This window comes from Macrotis lagotis, chromosome 7 (assembly GCF_037893015.1).
Source record: "Macrotis lagotis isolate mMagLag1 chromosome 7, bilby.v1.9.chrom.fasta, whole genome shotgun sequence".
Classification (NCBI taxonomy): Eukaryota; Metazoa; Chordata; class Mammalia; order Peramelemorphia; family Peramelidae; genus Macrotis; species Macrotis lagotis.
In genome coordinates this window covers 136,489,899-136,510,263 of record NC_133664.1, presented here as the reverse complement: position 1 = coordinate 136,510,263, position 20,365 = coordinate 136,489,899, and the positions used below count along the sequence as shown (strand labels likewise).

General features: G+C 35.0%; 1 protein-coding gene across 1 annotated transcript in view; it reads left to right on the top strand.

Annotated features, from left to right (window-relative positions):
- Positions 1-19,245: 19,245 nt before the first annotated feature.
- LOC141494158 (uncharacterized) overlaps positions 19,246-20,365 on the top strand; it is a 70,866-nt gene continuing 69,746 nt past the window's right edge. Inside the window, exon 1 of the mRNA XM_074195284.1 lies at positions 19,246-19,532. Within this exon, the coding sequence (XP_074051385.1) occupies positions 19,318-19,532 (215 nt within the window). The 5' untranslated portion in view covers positions 19,246-19,317. The remainder of the gene's footprint in view (positions 19,533-20,365) is intronic.

Sequence of the window (20,365 nt, the reverse complement as noted above, 5' to 3'; positions counted from 1 at the left end):
TCTGTTCTTCACTTGACACCCCTAATGCCTTAAAATTATGACCAAATTCTGTAGTGGTAGAACCCACAGAAAGACTGAATGAGTCAATTTCCTGACTGAAGACAACTTGGAAGACCCTTGAGTAGTGTCTATTCCTCCAGGGTTGGAAGGGGCCAAAACACAGCTGCACTGTGCCCAAAAGAACTAACTCTGGCCTTCTTGGAAAAACCCATGAGGCACCTGTATCCTTGGGGGCTACCTGGGTCAATGGCAGCAGGAGCCATTTCCAGACCTCTCAGCCCAGGAATTGCAAAGGACAACTTGGAAGGTCAACCCCCAGAACCTGCAGTAGCTGTTTCCAGAGTGCTCAAGCACCAGACAGTAAGGTTTATGGTCTCTCTGTTATCCCTGGAAAAAGACTCTATTGCTTGACCCATAATCAGATTCAGGCCACAGTCTAAGACCCCCTACTTCCATAGCAGGGACCCTCCTCACTGTTCTACAGAAGAAGGGATGGCTTGTGATCATCCACAGACCAGAGCACAGGCAAGGGAAGCAGTCAGAGTCTCTCATAAGACCTAGAGAGGTCCTTGGGGAGATGTGCCCAAAACATTCCAAAGCTTGCAAAATGTGTTCAAAATTAGAAAACTGAGTCAACAGCAGAGGAAAAAGAATCTTACCATAAATAATTACTTTGGTCCCATGGAGGATCAGAACACACACTCAGAAGATGACAAAGCCAAAGCTTCTGTATCTAAAATCTCCAAGGAAACTCTGAATTGGATTTAGGCTATGGGAGAGCTCAAAAAAGATTTTGAAGATCAAGTAAAGGAGGTAGAGGAAAAACTGAAAAGAGAAATGAGAGCAATGCAGGAAAATCATGAAAACTAAGTCAGCAACGTGATGAAGGAGATACAAGAAATACCAAAGAAAACATTTTAAAAACCAGTTTAGAAGCAGCAAGGTAGCACTATGGATAGAGTACCATTTCTGGAGTCAGGAGTACCTGAGTTCAAATCTGGCCTCAGACACTTAATAAGTACCTAGCTGTGTGGCCTTGGGCAAGCCACTTGACCCCATTTGCCTTGCAAAAAACCTTAAAAAAACAGTTTAGGTCAGATGGAAAAAGCTATCCAAAAGCTCAAGGAGGAGAATACCACCTTAAAAAGCAGAACTGATCAGATGGAAAAGGAGATAAAATTCTCAAGAAAAATAACTCCTTTAAATGTAGAATGGAGCTAAGGGAAGCTAATGACTTTGTGAGCAATCAAGAAACAATGAAACAGAACCAAAAGAATGAAAAACTAGAAGAAAATGTGAAATGTCTCACTGGAAAAACAACTGAACTGGTAAACACATCCATGAGAAATAATTAAAAAAATCACTGGACTGTCTGAAAGTCATGACTAGGAAAAGAGTCTAGAAATTCTCCAGGAAAATTGTCCTGATATCCTAGAAGCAGAGGGTAAAATAGAAATAGAGGAAATCCACTGATCATCTCTTGAAAGATCTACAATACAAAATAACTCCCAGGAATATTATAGTCAAATTCCAGGACACCCAATTCAAGCAGTCAGAAAGGAAACAATTCAAATATTGTGGTGCTACAGACAGGATTACACAGGATTTAGCAGCATCTACATTAAGGCTCATAAGGCTTGGAATGGCAAAAATACTTGGATTACAACTGGGAATCCACCACCCAGCAAAACTGAACATTGTCTTTCAGGAGAAAATACGGGCATTCAATGAAATAGAACATTTTCAATGTTGAAATGACCAGAGCTAAACAGATAGTTTGATCTTCACATACAGGACTCAGCTGAAGCATAGAGAGGGTGGACAGGAAGGGAAAATTATGAGGGATGCTAAACTGCAATAAAACTGATCATACTCTTTGATCCAGAAATTCCAAAACTAGGTCTATATCCAGAATAAATCATAAAAAATGGGATTAGTCCCACATGCTCCAAAATATAGCAGCTCTTCTTTGGGGGCAAAGAATTGGAAATTGAGAAGATGTCCATCAATTGGGGAATGGCTGAGTAAGTTATGGTACATGAATGTTATAGAATTCTATTTTTCTATAAGAAACCATAAATGACTGGACTCTACCAAAGCATGGAATGAATCATAGGATCTGATGCTGAGGGAAGGGAGCAGAACTAAGAGAACAATTCCACACATTAACATTGTGAGTTGATCAACCTTGATGGATGCAATTCCTCTGAACAGTTAATTGAGTTAAGACAACCCTAAGAAACTTGTTCTGGATAATGCTATATACATCCAGAGGAAGAAAAACAAAACAAACAACAAAAAACCCTTCAGAATCTGAATGAATGCTACATTCACATTTTTAAAAATACTCCTATGTTTTTCTTTCCTATCTCATAGCTTCCTTTCTTTTCCCTTAATCTTAATTCCTCAAAGAAAAAGCAGTTGATCTTTAAACATGTTAAACATGAATGTGTATATCCAATATTCACTAAACTGCTTGCTGCTGAGGGGATGGAGCTGAGATGAGAGGGTGGAAGGAAAATCATGTAACTTAAAAATATATATTTGAATGTGGATGAATGTTGAAAAATATTCATAACATGTAATAGGAAAAATAAAACAATTGGAAAAGGTAGCTAAGGTCTGAAAAAGTTTTAGAAATGTGATCTATTTTTTTAAAAAATCAAGGATATCAGATTTCAAATGTTATTTAATTTCTGATGTAAATTGTTCTTCTTTATGTTAATTTTTATCATAAAGAATCAGTGTCCCATCTGAAGAACAAAGAGAGACAAGTTGAAAATTTGTCAAAAATAAAGAAACTCCATTTCAGATTTTTAAAACTAAAGGTTAAAATGACAAAAGTTCTGATGAATATACCAAGGAATCATTTTTTTCTGAGTGATTTAAAAATAGAATATTAGGGATGGTACATATACATTTTAAATAAGAATAAATATACATATTATTAGAACCTTTCAAAGTTGCTTCCCTTTTTACAACTATTATTATTAGAAATATTTATTTTGTGATCAACCAAAAATTGCATTTTCATTCATTTTACACACAAGTAAAATAGATGGTAGAGACATTTTTGAATAAATGAAAATAAAGTTATGTCCTAAATTATTTTCCACATATTATAGGTGACTTAACACAAGAAGAATAATGGAACAATTAAGTTTTAAAACTTTAAAATTAAAGAATTGATTGGATTAGGTAAAAACTCAAAGAAAATTACTTTTTGTAATTTGTTATTTTTCACCTTAAGAGAAGTGGCATATAAGTCTGCAAATAAGTAGACATAAATATCAGTTATAATTGACACAGGAAATTTTGTAAGAATGGTCGTCATTTGCTTTTCTTTACTTATTTTACTTTTTAACTTTATTTCTATCATTGTTCTTTTGTTTGTTTGTTTTAGGTTTTTGCAAGGCAATGGGGTTAAGTGGCTTGCCCAAAGCCACACCACTAGGTAATTAGAAAGTGTCTGAGGTCAGATTTGAACTCAGATCCTCCTGACTCCAGGGCTAGTGCTCTATCCATGGCTCCACCTAGCTGCCCCTATTTCTATCATTGTAACTGATATTATTGAAGAGAGAATTCTGTTCATTATCCTATTACTTTTTCCATCTTTTTTTCCCAAAATTGTCTTCATTTTGACTTCATTCCTCTGTATTTACATATTTTGACTCTTCCTCTCAGGGCTATAGCATCCTGACCATCCTGACCAAATTGCTCTTCTCTTTCCTCTTCTTCCTCAGTTGCTTCCCCCTCTGCCACCACTTCATCATCTTCTCATGTCTTCTTCCTCTTGACTGCCTTCGAATCCTTCTTCTTCCTGATAGTTTACACATGAATTATCTGGATCCAAAAATGTTTTACCTTCAATATGTAAATTTTCCTGAGTTTTCTTTTGATGTGAATATTGGGTACTTCCATTTCTAGAATCCTTGTTAGAAGGTAAACAAATAGGGAAAGAAAAAGAACTATAGCATTATAACTATATATATATATATATATATATATATATATTTATATATACATATATAGATATATATATATATGAAATTATATGTAGAATTACCTTATTAAGGTCTAGATGGACAGACATCATGTAGAAAGACTTTGAAATGGATCCAGGGAAGAGCTTGACAAAGTGAGGAGATGGGATTGATAAGTGAGGAGTGGGATGGGGTTGAAAGCTCAGCAAAGGAATCTGTCATATCTTTACTGTTATTAGATTGATAGTGTCCCCCCCAAAAGTTCTGTGTTCAGTGTTTAGAATGCTACTCTTTTTCTTTACTATAATTAAAAACAAATAATGAGTACGTGAATGATCTATCATCAAAAGGGAATAAGTAATAATAGGTGTGAAATTTCTCAAATAGCCTACTCTTCTGAGAAGCATTTATTATTTTGCTTAACTTTAACTTGCAGAATTTCTTCCAAAGACAAGAAAAATAGTTGATAATTATAATGTGTATCAATTTAAATAAAATACTAGCATTTAACAGTCCACATTTCTCTGAAGTTTATATTGTAATGTATTTAATTTGAAAATTATTTGCAAAATAGAAAATTTGAGATTATTTTGTTTCTAAAATCCATTGCACCAAGAAATATAATTTTATTCATCAATATTTTATCATACCACTGAAAGTGGTAGGTTTTAGGAATTAGCATTGCAAATGAGTCAGGATGGTGATGTGAAGTTAGGAATCTCTTGAAGTTTTTCATGCAAAAATTTTTGAATGAAGCCTCAGAATAATTGCTATAGCACAGCAACCTACTTTTCAGGATTTTTACCCAATTGAGATTTTTAATTTTTCCAGTTTCATGTTATGAAAATTTTTCAACATTTATCCATATGCATATGCATATTCTAAAATTATATAATTAGTTTCCACTCTCCCTTCCCACCCCCCTTCCCTCAATCAAGTGAATATTGTACATACACACCATGTTACAGATTAATCATTTTCAATATGAGGAATTAGGATTAAGGGAAAAGAAAGAAAACCCCGCGATAGGAAAGAAATACATAAGAAATTTTTTTTAAAAAATGAATGCTGTATTCATTCAGATTATGAAGGGTCTTTTGTTTCATTTAGTTTTGCTTTTCTTTCTCTGGATGGGGATAGCATTGTCCCAAGCCAGTCTAATAGAGTTGTCCTAGCTCTCTGAATTGCTGAGTGCAGCTGCTCCCATCAAGGTTGATCATAGCAGCTCTTTTTGTAGTGTGAAAGAATGGGAAATTGAGGGAATGACCATCAACTGAGGAATCGCTAAAAAAATTGTGCTATTTTAATGTGAACAAATACTATTCTATTCAAATACTATACTATTCAAATGTAAAATGGACTTCTTCATTTGAGTAGTAAGTTACAGTTACAGAATGTCTTCAACTACTTTTAGGAGTAATACACTCAGGATTCAATTTTTGGGTTACAGATAGATTCACTTTGATCATCAGTGCTAAGATTTTATTATGGCATCTAATGGCATTGATTAACATTGATATAATGTAAGAAATCATGAGCAGGAAAGAAAACCAGGAAAAGACTTACATGACCTGATGCTGAATGAAGTGAGCAGAACCAGGAAGACATGAACATATTAACAGAAACATGATGGACAAAGCTCCTCTCAGCAGTCTTATCATCAAAGACAATTCAGAAAGACTTGTGATGGAAAATGCCATCCACATTCAGAGAAAGAACTATGGAGGCCTGAATGCAAAAAACAATTCTATTTTCACATTTTAAAATTTTCTTTCATTATTTTTTCTTTTTCATGGCTTTTTCCTTTTGTTCTGACTCTTCTTTAACAATATGGCTAAAATATGCTTAACATGATTGCACATGTGTAACTGATATCAGGGTTCTTGCTGTCATAGGGGGAGGGGAGGTAGAAAAATATAGAAATTAAAATATTACAGAAAATTATCTTTACATATATTGGGAAAAATTTTAAATTTAAATTTTAAATTGACTATCAGGATGAAATGATAAATAGAATATGAATTATCACATTTGTAGATGCATGGAGGATCCAGATGAATTAAGTCACAGAACTAAGACTGCAAATAATTTAATAGATTAGAGCAATGAACTGTGGTAACAACTTACATTTTAAAAGGGGAAAATTATACAATACTGGACTTGGATTTAAAAAAAATCAAAATATTTTTCAGGGGTTCATTACAAAGACTTAGAAATATTTATTAGTGGCTTATAAATTTAATATGATGGGGTTATCCAAAGGACTAATGTGATCTTTGACTACAGCAAATGTAAGGCATCCTTAGTGGGAGACATAAGAATCCTCCATCTGTTCTGGTCCGACCACATTTGTATTATTATGCTTAGATAGGACACTGGAAAATTGCAGTGCCTTCAGAGGAATTCAAAGAATCCTTCAAAGTCATCCATGATTCATATCACAAGAAGGTCTGCTTAGGGGATCTAATCTGTAGAAACAAAGCTTAAGGGATGTTAGTATACTAGCCATTAAACATTTAGAGGATTAGAATGAAGGAGGGCTGTACTTGTTTCAAGTAGATTTCTAGGTGCACATTATTGGAAGTTAAATTATAGCTCAACCTAAGAAAAATATATCTAACAGAGTTGTTCAAATGTAAAATGGACTTCTTCATTTGAGTAGTAAGTTACAGTCACAGAATGTCTTCAACTACTTTTGGGAATAATGCACTCAGGATTCAATTTTTCAGTTACAGATAGATTCACTTTGATCATTAGTGCTAAGATTTTATTATGGCATCTAATGGCATCAATTAACATTGATAGAATTTAGTATACTAATCTAACGATATACATTCCCAGATTTTGAAATTTCAGGTTATTATTTTTCTATTAATGACTGTAAGAATGAACTCTGGATTAATGTACTCTGTCACATGCATCCAAATGCTGTTATTGCAATTATTTTGCCTACTAAGGGAAAAATAATTAAATGATCAGGTTGTCTAAATTAACTTCCTTAACATGTAAGAAATTTATAAAATGCCAGCATTAATCACTATCCTGGTAAGAAATTTTAACTCTTGAAATTAGTCAGAAATCCATTTAAAAGTAAGCTAACATCTGAAAAAAATTTTGGAAAATAAATCTATTTTTAAAAAAAATTCAAAGATCCAGGATTACAATTATTTAATTTCTGATTTAAATTGTTCTCCTATATGTTAATTATTACCCAAAAGAATCAGTGTCCCATCTGAAGAACAAGGAGAGGCAAGTTGAAAATTTATCACAAATAAAGAAAATCCATTTAGGTCTGATGAATAAACTCAGCAATCATTTTTTTTCTCATTGCTACAAAAATAGAATATTAGGGGTAGTACATATGTATTTTAAATAAGAACAAATATACATATTACTGAAAGTTTCTTTTTTATAATTCTATTATCAGAAATATTTTAGTTCATGATCAACCTAAAATCACATTTTTATTAATTCCACATACTTAAATAAAATACATAGTAGATATAGTTTGAATAAATGAAAATAAAGTTATGTCCCAAATTATTTTCCACATATTCTTCTTGTATTAAATTACCTACAATAACAGAACAACTAAGTTTTAAAACTTTAAAATTAAAGCATTGATTGGATTAGATAAATCTCCAAGGGTCATTCTAAATCTAAGTTCTGCACTTCTAAGAAAAATGCAGTTTCTAAACCAAAGAAAATTATTTTTATATTTAGTTAATTAGTTTCTTAAGAGAAGTGACAAGAGGAAGAAAAAAAACATGCAAAAAACCCCTTCAGATGAACACTTGTTGGGAGCTAGGGTCTCTAAGCTGTTTGACACAGTTGCGGCAAGAAGACTCAGGGCAGTCATACTGCCTGATGGAACAACATTGCCTTCTTCAATATATATAGGGATTCCATGTATACCCATATTTATAGGTCTATTATTGATTGCAAAACTTACTCATCCTAATAGTGGAATGACTATAAAGGAAGGATTTTAGAGAAATTCCTTGAATAAAACAGATTGTGAACTCTGTCCAAATTTAACAGGATTGCCTCTCCCTGAGACATACAAAAGGCTTCAGCATTATGAAATCTTTGGAAGACACAGCACTGAGAGTTCCAGGGAGATGTCAGAATATATACAGGGAAACCAGATACAAGATGGGTCAGATTGAATTCCAGGGAAATTAACAGTTTTGCCCCCCTTATCACACACAGGAATATATGATAAAGATGGTGAGAGAACAGTTAGTATAAGTAACCAATATGTGAACTCTAACAGCCTTAGTTTATTGGGAAAGAATAAAAAGTCATAGAAACCGTAGCATCTACCAACTAGGGCCGAATGGAAAAATTGAAGGAGTCAATGGACAGGTGGACAAACATAACTACCCTCACTATAGGTTGTTAAGGGAGCATATTGAAAACATTACATATGTGGTACAAAAACATAGAAGCATTCCATTAAATTTTATCAAAGATTATTATAAGGAAAGTTCTGTTTAATTAATAACTTTACTATGCAGCAACAAACTAGGCAACAGGCAGGTTGAGGTCATCACAGTCTGAGCAGGGACAAGAAAATGAACTACATGCTTGATAATCACACTTGTAAACATTACATGATCAAACTTGTAACCATATGAACTATATGATTAATGATGAAAATTGTACACTTTTGTAAGCAAGGAAATGATTTTAGTTTGCTTGTTTCATATGATTCTAAGACTATAAAAATAAATCTAAGCAGCTGACAGTCAACCTGCTCCTGCCTATAGCCACTTGTTGACTCAACTCATTTCACTAACTCTATCCCTCCTGTCAAGTTCCAAGGACCCTGCGGAGGCTAGACCCCTGCAAACACTTTATAAAAATTATTTCTTATGTATCTCTTTCCCTTAATCCTAATTCCTCATACCAAAAATTACTAATCTATAAATATATGTATCAAAATATGTAGGTACAAAGCTAATCCGACTTTGCACTGAGGGGAGGGGAGTGGGAAAGGAGAGTGTAATGAAATTTTGTAACTTAAAAATATACATGTGCATATTGATGAAAATAAGTTTTTAAAAAAAAGAGATGTGACATGTAAATCTGCATATAAGTAGACATAAATATCAATTATAATTGACAAGGAATTCTGTAGGAATGTTCATACTTGCTTTTCTTTACTTATCTTACATTTAACTCTATTCTTATCATTTTAACTGATTTTATTGAAGAGAAAATTCTGTTCATTCCTCAATCACACACTTTTTCTCAGGTCATCCTGACTCCAGGGCCAGTACTTTATCCACTGCACCCCCTAGCTGCCCCAATCACACTTTTTCCATCATTTTTTCCCCAAAATTTCTTCATTCCTCTGTATCTACATATTCTAATTCTTCCTCTCTGCCTATAGCATCCTTACCATCTTGCCCCAATTCCCTCTCATCTCTTTCCTCTTCTTCCTCAGGTTCTTCCTCCTCTGCCTACCACTTCATCTCCATTATCTTCCCATTGTTCTTCCTCTTCACTCCCTTCTAATCCTTCTTCCTACTAATAGTTCACACATGAATTGTCTGGACCTATACATGTTTTAACTTCAATACGTAAATTTCCCTGAGTTTTCTTTTGACATGACTGTTGAGAACTTTCTATAATCCTTGCCATCTTCATGAAGGACTGAAGGATAAGAACTATAGCAGTTATAATTACCTTATTAACATCCAGAAGAACAGACATCATCTGGTAAGACTTTGAAATGAATCCATGGGAAGAACTGGGCAACTCTGGGAGTACTGGGGCTGGGGCTGAAGGTTCAGCAAGGAAATCTGTCTTATTGGTTTGATAGTATCTTTTTCTTTACTATATTAAAAACAAAGGATACAAGAATGAATCTATCATCTAAAAGGAATAACTAATAATGTATGTTGAAATTCCTCAGATAGCTCATTGAATTACCTTAGGTTCTGAGAAGCATTTGTTACTTTGTTAAACTTTGACTTGTGGAGTTTCTTCCAAAGACAAGAAAAAAATTGAAAAGTATAATGAGTATCAATTTTATAAAATAACTAGCTTTTAATAATCCACATTTTATGATTATAATGTATTTAATCTGAAAATTACTTGTGAAATAGAAATTTTGTGATTATTTTGTTTACTCAAAACCATTGTTCCAAAAAATAGAATTTTATTCACCAATATTTCATCATATCACTAAAAAGTACTAGGTTTTAAAAATACTATTGCAATGAATCAGTATGATGATGTAAAGCTAGGAAGTTCCTGAACTTTGTATGGGAAAAAAACCAACTTTGAAGCTTCTAAACAAATCCTAAAGCAAAAGAAGGCACAAAAAAATCAAAGACAAAGACAAAAGATTGAAACTACTTTTCAGTGAGCTATCTTAAGAGGAATTTTAGGAAAAAATTTTCCTCCTGAGAAAATGGGAATATAGCCCATTGAAGACAGGAGAGCTAGGAAGACAGGGAGAGTCTTTTAGATTCAACTCAGCAAGTCAAAACAAAGTCCTAGTCCTGGAATGCTAAGGTGTGGTTACAAACTGACTGTAATTTGATCAAACTCTTAGCTCTTGAGGATTGTCTTTATATTGCAAAGTTGGAAAAGATTGTGAGAATATAAATTGATTATGATGTATGGATGCTTATGGCTCTTGAGAATTCTAGTTTTGTCAGAATGGTTAAAAGGTATATACTTCCTTGGGAGAATTGTGTACAGGACAGAAATAAAACAATTAGAATGTGGAAAAAGAAAAGGGATGTTGGAATAAGAAGGTTGAGGAAATGGAGGATAAATAATACTCCATGAAGAGCCTCAAAGGACCCAGTATAGTAGAGGAAATGTAGAAAGGATGGGAGCACTGAGTAAATCTTACTCTCAACAGATTTGTCTCCAAGGAGGAATAGCCTACATTCCCCCAGCTGGATTTAGAAATTTATCCTACCCTGATGGGAAGCAGGGATCAAAGGGGAAAGAAAAGGGAAGACAGGAAAATAAAAAGTAAATTTAAAAAATGGAGTAAAAAGGGAAAGGGGAAAAAACAAAAGAGGGGGACTGATAAAAGGGAGGGTAGACTGAGGGGATGCAGGGAGTAGTCAAAAGCAAAACACTGCTGAGGAGAAATTAGGTGAAAAGAGTGCAAAATACAAACTGGGAAGATTGAATGAAGGGGAAATACAGAGTCATCATAACAATGAATATGAATAGGCTGAACTCATAAAATGGAAGCAGATAGAAGGGTGAATGAAAACCAGTATCATGTGGACTGAACCCAGATAGCAATGCAAAGTCAGTACCAAAGTGTAACTATCACAAAGCTAATATTCTAAGAGGGATGATAAAAATCTCTCCTTTGAAGAGGCAAGCAGTGACAAAATGCCTTTAAGTGAAGCCTCAAGTAGGTTTTCAAATTCCTCTCAAATGCAAAAAGACCTGTTAGAAGAGTTCAAAAAGGATTAAAAAAAAACAAAGAAGAAAGGAAAAAGAAAATCAGCATTAGAAATGAGTCATGCAGGGGTGGCTAGGTGGCTAGTGGATAAAGCACTGGCCTTGGAGTCAGGAGTACCTGAGTTCAAATCCGACCTCAGACACTTAATAATTACCTAGCTGTGTGGCCTTGGGCAAGCCACTTAACCCCATTGCCTTGCAAAAACCTAAAAAAAAAATTAAAAAAAAGGAAAGTATACTTGGGATAGATTGTATGTCAAGGAATTTGGGAATACTGAATCATATATAATTATTGTACTTACTCATTTCTTTTGGAAAAGAGAAATACTGTACTAAATTTTGTAATCTGATTTGTTGTGATGTTAAATTGATATTGATAATACATTGCCAATGATCTTACAAGTTCTTTTGTTGTTAAAGGAAGAAAGTTTGTAATCTTTGTCTCTTATCACATGTTTATGGAAGAGAATATATATGAATATGTGCATATATATTTAAATGTGATTAAAAGTAAAATTTTCTTAACATCTGTTATTTGAAAATAAGAAAATGTATTAACATTGCCTAGCATTTGTAGTACACTCTTGGTTCTCTTTAGTGCTGAAGGCACTTGAAGCTCTGGTTATAGGTAATTACTATATTACAGTTATTATAATTGATCTGCCTGACATCAGTTATGTTAAAATTGAAACACAATATGCCAGTGAATGCATTAGTCCTATGGGGTCTGATGTTAAATGCTACAGATGAAGTAAGTGACCTTTGAAAGAACGGCCCTAGCCTCAACTGGGGTAGGATTATCTTAAAGGAATTCTTCACCTGGCTCATTGAAAAGGATTGTCTGTATGACTTCATAAAGGAACATGCTTTTGTGCTCTATAATAGCAAATTGTCATGATCATTGCAGGTGCATCATAATTGAGTCAGTGGATCAGGATAATGCCTATTGGTATATGTTTTAACTGCTTTAGAGAGAGATCCATTCTTCAACTGGAATTTTTGTTCATTCTAAACATGACCAAAGCTAAAATAGAAAATTTTATTGCAAATTACTTTTTGGTCATGTGCAGCTTTTTAAAATGCTTTTCCAGTACTTTGTTTAAATTATTTTTGAGCTTTTGTTTACAACTTATGTGGCATCCATCAATGAATCTGTGTTGTCTTGGAACCCATGTTCTTATAAAAGGTATTTTGATACTGACTTAGGATCATAAAATAGAATTCTTGTCCTTTAATAGACCTTCTAGTTTTTTTCCTAATTATTGGACCTCTGTTAAATAGCCTTTTCTGTTACAATATCTCTGGTTTTTGTTTGCTTAATTTTTTCCCTTCAGTTTTGTTTCTTTTAGCTGTATAGCTCCAAGACCAGCCTCTGCAGGATGTCAAGCAGCTGTGCTACCCAATCATTCTCTGGACCCTGCCTTAACGAAGCCCTTGATGTAATATATTCATCTCCAAATGGACTCTGAAAAGCCCAGAAGAATCTGGGTCCTGAATAATTTTGAGGGGGGAATGATGCAGGAGAAAGATGAAGAGCATTGTGAGTGTAGAAGTTGGGTGGAGACATAAACTGACTACCACCTACTCTTGAGATGTAAATCAACTAGAAGTAGAGAACTAATCTTAGCAGAAACAATTTGTAATTTGCTCAAATTGGGTGGAGATCCCCATTACCACTGATTTATTGTTTAATTTAAAATTTGTATCCTGATCTCCTTAGGCTTCACCCTCTACCTAATTCCAGGTCCACTAAGAAGGAGTTCAACTTTTGCCCTCTGGATGAGAGGCAAGACACAAAAACCTGAGTTGGACCCTGGCTCAGGGTCCCAGTCTTCTCTGACCTGTGGTCCAGCCAACACTGCTTGGCTTTTTCTCTCTTTTTGTCTCTGTGTCTGTGTCTGTGTCTGTGTCTGTGTCTGTGTCTGTGTCTGTGTCTGTGTCTGTGTCTGTGTCTGTCTCTGTCTCTGTCTCTGTTTCTCTGTCTCTGTTTCTCTGTCTTTATCTCTCTCTGTCTCTGTCTCTCCCTCTCTTTCTCTCTCCCCCCAGCCATCCCTTCCTTTATATTGCAGCTTCTTTTTAATAAATTTTTGTTTTATTTCCACCCTTGGATTCCTGAGTCTGAATAATGATTCCTCATAGGCAGAACTAAACTCAAGTAGTCAGCGGCTACAGTGTGAGGCCTTTTCCTTTCAGAAGTCTTCCAGCCCCCTTTTCAAGACCTCTTGAAGTCAGAAAGTCAATATTTTCTGAAAAAAAAAAAAAAAGAAAAATGATAAATGTTTGAAGATGTGGGAAAATCAGAACACTAATGCATTATCAGTGGGGTTGTGAACTGATCCAGCTATTCTGGAGAGTAATTTCGAACTGTGAAACCAGTAATACCCCTTCTGAGTCAGTATCCCAAAGACATCTTAAAAAGGGGAACGGAACTACATGTGGCAATATATTGGAGATGCCCCTCAATTGGATAATGACTGAACAAGCTGTGGTATAAGATTGCAATGGAATGCTCTTGTACAACAAGAAACGAACAGGCAGATTTCAGAAAAACCTGGAAAGATAATTGCATATTGCAAATTGCTGCAAAGTGAAATGAACAGAACCAAGAAAATATTGTACACAGTATTAGTAACACTGGGTGAAGATGAACTATGAATGACTCAGTTCTTCTCAGCAACTCAATGATCCAAGACAAGTATAAAGGACTCATCAAGGAAAGTACTTATTCACCCCATATAAAGAAATGATGAATTCTGAATGCAGATTAAGTCATATTTTATCCCTCTATTTTTTGTGCTTTTTCCTTTATTACCTGTTTTGTCATTCACAACTGTGAATCATATGGAAATATATCTTCCATGAAATTACATGTATAACCTATATCAAATTGTCTACCATTTTTAGAAGAGGGAAGAAAATTCAGAACTCAAAATCTAATCAAAGCAAATGCTAATAATTTTCTTGACATGCAATTGAGAAAAAATACTATTAAGAATAAAGTTAGTATTCAGAAGTGAAGGCTCACATAGATGTCATAAACATGTTTTGAAATTTTAGCTCAATGAGAATCCAATTTATTTACTCTTCAATATTTGTATATTTTCACTTCATTAGGTGATTTTTCTCACTCTTTTAAAATCTTTCCCTCTTTCAAATATCTTCAAAGTATCTTTATGTTTTACCTGAATCATATTTGTGAAGGACCATTGCTCTTACCTCATATAGAACATAAGATACTGAGCTGAAAGAACCTAAATATTCCACTTTTTGTGTCAATGAAAATAGGCATAAAAGGTAGTTTTGTTCTGCTTCTCATCTATTCATTGTTACTCTTCCAATTCAATAGATAAATTTTTCCAGGATTTAGGCTTCATGTCAAAGAATCTACAGGTTGTCTCCTCAGCTATTTTTTATTATTTTATGAAGCAATGCGTGTCTTCATCTTCTATTCTCTTCCTTATTGATTTTACAAATTGTGTTGTATTCGATGTTTGAGCTAATCTTAGCCAGAAGATTCTCTTTTGGGCAGTGATCATGTTTCCAACTGATGCAAATCTCTGGTATTTTTGGCCTCCTCTTTAGGGCAACTGTTTTGTATTTATTAAAGTTCTAAGAAATTACATTTGCCCACTGCCTAGCTTAGTACTTAATGTATAGCAATTCTTAACACAAGTTTGTGAACTGGTTAATTGATATGTCCATTTGCCATTTTGCTTAATCATAAAAACTATAGCTGCTATAATCACTGCTGCTTTTCATCTTCATCCTTCAAATTTGAACTAATTTTGACTTTTATTCTGGTCAGACCATGATCTGAATGAACATAGGTCAATAAAATCAAACAATAATCTATTACTTGCTAATAGCAAATTATTAGAGATTGAGGTAATGCCCATCAATTACAGAGCATCTAAACAAGATGTGGTATAAGAATGTAATGTAATACTATTGTGCAATAAGAAATGATGAACAGGAAGATTTAAGAAAAAAACCTGCAAAAATTTGTATGAATTGATGCAAAATGAGCAGTTCCAAGAAAATATTATACACAGTGTCAGCAACAATGTTTGATACTGGGATAACTTCGTTCAAAGAGGCATATGCTTATGTAAGACATTAGTAAATGCTATGTAGTATGTCCCACACAGAGTCCAACTAGAGTAGAGATTGTGTATGATGGCAAGTATTTCTAAATACTCCTATTTTGGAATAACAATGTGCTAATTGCATCTAGCCCAGGAATCAGAAAAATGTTCCTCAATGAAATCCAAACTTAGTCAAAAAGAAATGGTCTAAGAATCTGCATTGAAAAAATATATGAAAAGTAAATATTTCCCAGATTCTTTGTAGTTCAAAGAGCAGTCTCACCTACTTGGTCTATCTACATCTTTGTGGATGTATTTATGTGTATAGACACATACATGCACACTGACTGGAAAGGAATTGAAGAACAATACACTGGGCTCTTAATTACTGAGAAAAGAAGCTGCAAGTGCATCTCATTTGAGAAACTATACAACACTTTCAGTGATCCCACTGCAACAAAAACTCATTTGATAAACACCAATATTCTCTTAGTAAAGCTAACTGAACAAAGTAATTTTTAAAAAATCTAAAATTAAGATATCATAAGATTCAAAGGCCATGGGAATATGCATGGTACATATAAGTAAGTTCAGAATATAATGACTTTGAAGTGGTATGAAAGGCATTATTATCAAAGAACAGGATGAACAGAGAAAAAAAGGTGACCTTAATCTTGTTTCAAAAATAAAAGTCAGAGAGCACTGGTGCTGCACAAATCATCAAATATTAAATGAACAACTGTAAGGCTTCAGTGTCTTCTGGATCCTGTATGAAAAATTTAAGGAATGACAAGGACAAAAATCATGTAGGTTGAGAAGACATGGAAGGATTAAAATTTGAACAAGTGACATAAGTAGCCAGAATGACAATTTCTTGGGTTCATCAAATTATTTCATCATAACAATCTTAAGAAAAACTAAAGGAGAAAAGAGCAGAAAACACAGTTCAATACTCATAGGTAACAAAATCATTTAATAAAATGAATCAACTAAATCAGTAGCATAAAACTTCTATGGAATAATATTACTTACTTAAAATCAAATAAAGAAAAATTCTAAAATTAATCACCAATAAATGGTCATTGGCATATCCACATGAACTGCTTTCTTTGTTACAGAATCATAAATAATAGTTTTTTCTTTTCATAGTTGATTTTTGAAGACATTTTCACCCTTTCCAGATGATAATCAACTTCAATTATTGTTGTTCAATAAATGATCCATGAACTTAGTTGTTTTTGTTCCACTAGAACCTTTTATTAACATTTTATTAAACTTTATTAAAATTAAAAGCTTTAATTATTGTACCTTTTAGTCTTATCTGTGACATTCACATTTGATCCATTTTTTAATTTAAAAAGTTCCATATCTGTTATTATAGACACCCTGCTAAATCATATTAAAGATATTGTTAGAGTATGTAAGTATTGTTAGAGTATGTAAGAGTATGCTTCAATTCAGTTTAAGACATATTAAGAACATATTGTGAACTAGCTAATGATGTATTAAGGAAATGTAATACAAAGAATTTTGAAGTGAGAAGACAAGTGCAGATTTTCCTCATTTAAATCCAATTCGCTTGCATGTTGTGGCATCACTTTCTTGATTATCATAGTCTTCTTCAAGAATGAAGGACAAATAACCACAATCACAACCTGTAGGATTATAACAAATTATTTCACTTTCGGACCTTAGTTTCCTCACATGTAAATAACTGAATGAGATAGTCTCTGGGATTCTTTCCAGTTATAAATGTGTGATTAGGAGATAGTAAGCCATGTTCTGTAAGAGATTGTTTCATATTATTTCATGACTATCTTCCTTTCTTGCTATCTTCATTTCATGATTAATCATTGTCTGCAAGTAGCCAATCTTATTTCCTCAGAACTCTGCTAAACTCAAGGTTATCTCCCAGTTTCAAAATTGATTAGTTCTTCTTACCCATTTCCCTGAGTTTGTACAACCAATCTCAATATGAAAGAAAATTTTGTTTTTAGGTAGTCAAACTTGGAAGAAAGTTGTCCTGGCATTTTCCCTGTCTTCCCAACCCTCCTATTGTGTACTTTGTTTTATCTCTCACCTACAGTGACAAGTTAAATCTTGTCTTAAAAATCAGGATTTATTCACTAGTTCTGGAAAGGAAATATGTGTAGTCATTACATACACTTAAGAATTCTTTCTTATAAAAAGTCTTTGTAATTGTATACTTAGTAAGAATAATTGATGTAATCATGATATTTTTGCATGATAAATTAGCATTGTTTTATCTCAAGTAAAGTTTTATATGTAGAAAAGCATTATAAGCAAATATTTGGTGGAACTATTGCATTCTTAGGAGCAAACCTAATATATTATGCAAAGAAGATTGAGAAGCTGTGATAGAATGGAAAGAGAGTTATCCTGAAAGTCAGTTAGACCTAGATTCAAGGCCTGCTGCTGATACAGATATACTGGCTGGGTGACTCTGGGAAGTTGCTTAACATTCAATATTTCAGGACACTCCCTAAGACAGGATTTCTTTTTTCTTTCAATTACATATTAAGAGTATTTTCAATATTCATTTTTGTAAGATTTTTGAGGTCTGCATTTTTCTCCCTAGCTCCCTGACTCATCCACAGGAAAACAAATGGTCTGATAAAGGTTTATATATGTACAATCATGGCAATTATATTTCCATATTAGGCATATTGTGAAGAAAGAATCAGAATGAAAGAATAAAATCCTGAGAAAGCAAAAACAAACACTAGAGGAAAGAAATATGAGAGGCAAAGGAAATCTAGAAGCCCTAGCAGAAATCTAGCTAGTTGAGTTCGTGTCTGAGTAATGGGAAATCTAGTTGGTGGGAAGCCCCTCACCAACTTGACAGGACCTCTGTGGAGAATCCCTCCAATAATAAGAATAGTGCTATGATTATCTTCCATATTTTACAGGTGAGCAAACTGAGGCAAACTGAGTCATAAGTGACTAGCCCAGAGACCCACAGCTAGTAAGCCTCTGAGGCTGAACTTGAACTAAGGTCTTCCTGATTCCTGGCCTTGCACTCAATACTGAACCCCTTGTTATCCAGCAAATGCAAAAGCAGAAGGAAAATGGGGAGCAGAGAGAGAAAAGGAAAGAAAGGGGGGAGAAGAGAAAAGAAGGGAAAGGAAGCATTGGACAGAACTAAATTATCCTGTGACTATTATTCTATTGGCATAGCCTTAGGGCATGTTTAGCTCTTTTAGTAGCTAAGGATCAACTAAAACTGACATCTTTTCCCATGAACTTCTGTAGCTCTCTCCTCATCATTCACACTGGATCAGAGGCTGCGTTTGAACCTATGTCTTCCTGGCTGAGGCCAACTCCCCACTGGGGACTAAGCTCCCTGTCCCATACAAAGCCTCTCCTGAAGGCCATCAAGGGGACGGAGAATCAGAGGAGAGAACTTGGATGCCTTTTGTCCCGGGGATCCGTAGGTGCCCCGTGGTAGTCGTTTTCAGTCTGGGCTCTTTCGGCTTCATATAATTCCAGGTTTGGGAGATTAACTGGTACAAGTCTTCAGTTTACAAAAGAAGAAACTGAGACTCAGAGACGTGCTTCGCCCATCTTCACAATGCTAAGCAACAGAGCCCAGTGGGTGACTGGTCCCTGGGTCCCTGCGGAGACACTGGGATCTGACAAACTGCAGTTAAGCCCCGTCTCGGCGTTGCTAGGTTTGCCCCCATTGTGTCCTCACGCAGTCTGTAAACCTGGGGTCCCGGTCAAGTTTACTACTATTCTGGAGCCTGGAAACGGTCGAGAGGCCTAATGAGAGGCCCCCCAGGATGAAGAAATGTTTCCAAAAGAAAGGTCGATTTCCATCTTGCGACTCAGTTGCTCCGCGGAGGGACAACGGGCCCCGGCACAATACCGGCTACCTGCTCAGAGACAGGGACCTTGGCAAGATCCACCAAGCCGCCTCCGTTGGCGATGTGGCCAAGGTGCAGCACCTGCTGCTACTGAAGAAGCAGGGCCTGAACGATCTGGATAAAGTGAATCGGTAAGGGGGTGGAGGGTAGGAGCGAGAGAAGGGAAGCCCCTTCCCACAACATGAAGCTCCTCCCCTCAGTCGCTCGACTTTGCTCCTTGGGCATCTGCTAATTTGGGGACAGGGCAGCACCTCCCTTGAAGGGTAGGGGCAGGATGGCATTACCTTCCTCTTCTGCCTGTCCCCTGTTAATAAATGAAAAACTTTACTTTTAGCTAGGATCCACTAACATTTTTATTTTTATTGGATCCGACTAACTTACCAATGGAGACACGGGAGCAAATATCACTTTCTTCTGGTGAAATGTTGAGGTTTTCATTTATCCTAGTCCGGCTATCCCTGGAGGCATTTGGGGGATTTTCTTGGAAAAGATGCAGAAATGCTTTGCCATTTCCTTCTCCAGGTCATTTTATTGATGGGGAAATTGAGGCCAACAGGGTTAAGTAACTCGCCAGGGTCACATAATTAGTAAATATCTGAGTCCAGACCTGAACTCAGGAAGATGAGTCTTCTTGCCTGGAGACCCAGAACTTTTATCAACAGTGCCCACCTCACTGCCCCAGTTGACACGTGCTACTACATGTATGTAAAGTGTAAAAGTGCCAAGGCAGAGCAGTCATTCCTGCTTTTAATTAAGCATCCACTCCATATGTCAGGCACCTGCTCACCACAACAGATCCAAAGAAATGAGGAGCAGAGATTGTCCCTGTATTTTAGGAGTTAGTTCGAATGGAGTAATTAATTATTAGCAAAGGAGACTGAGAAAAAGAAGACCAGATACTTAGGAGGAGAGCCAGGAGAGAATAGTGTTACAAAATCTAGAGAGGAGAGATTATCAAAGAGAA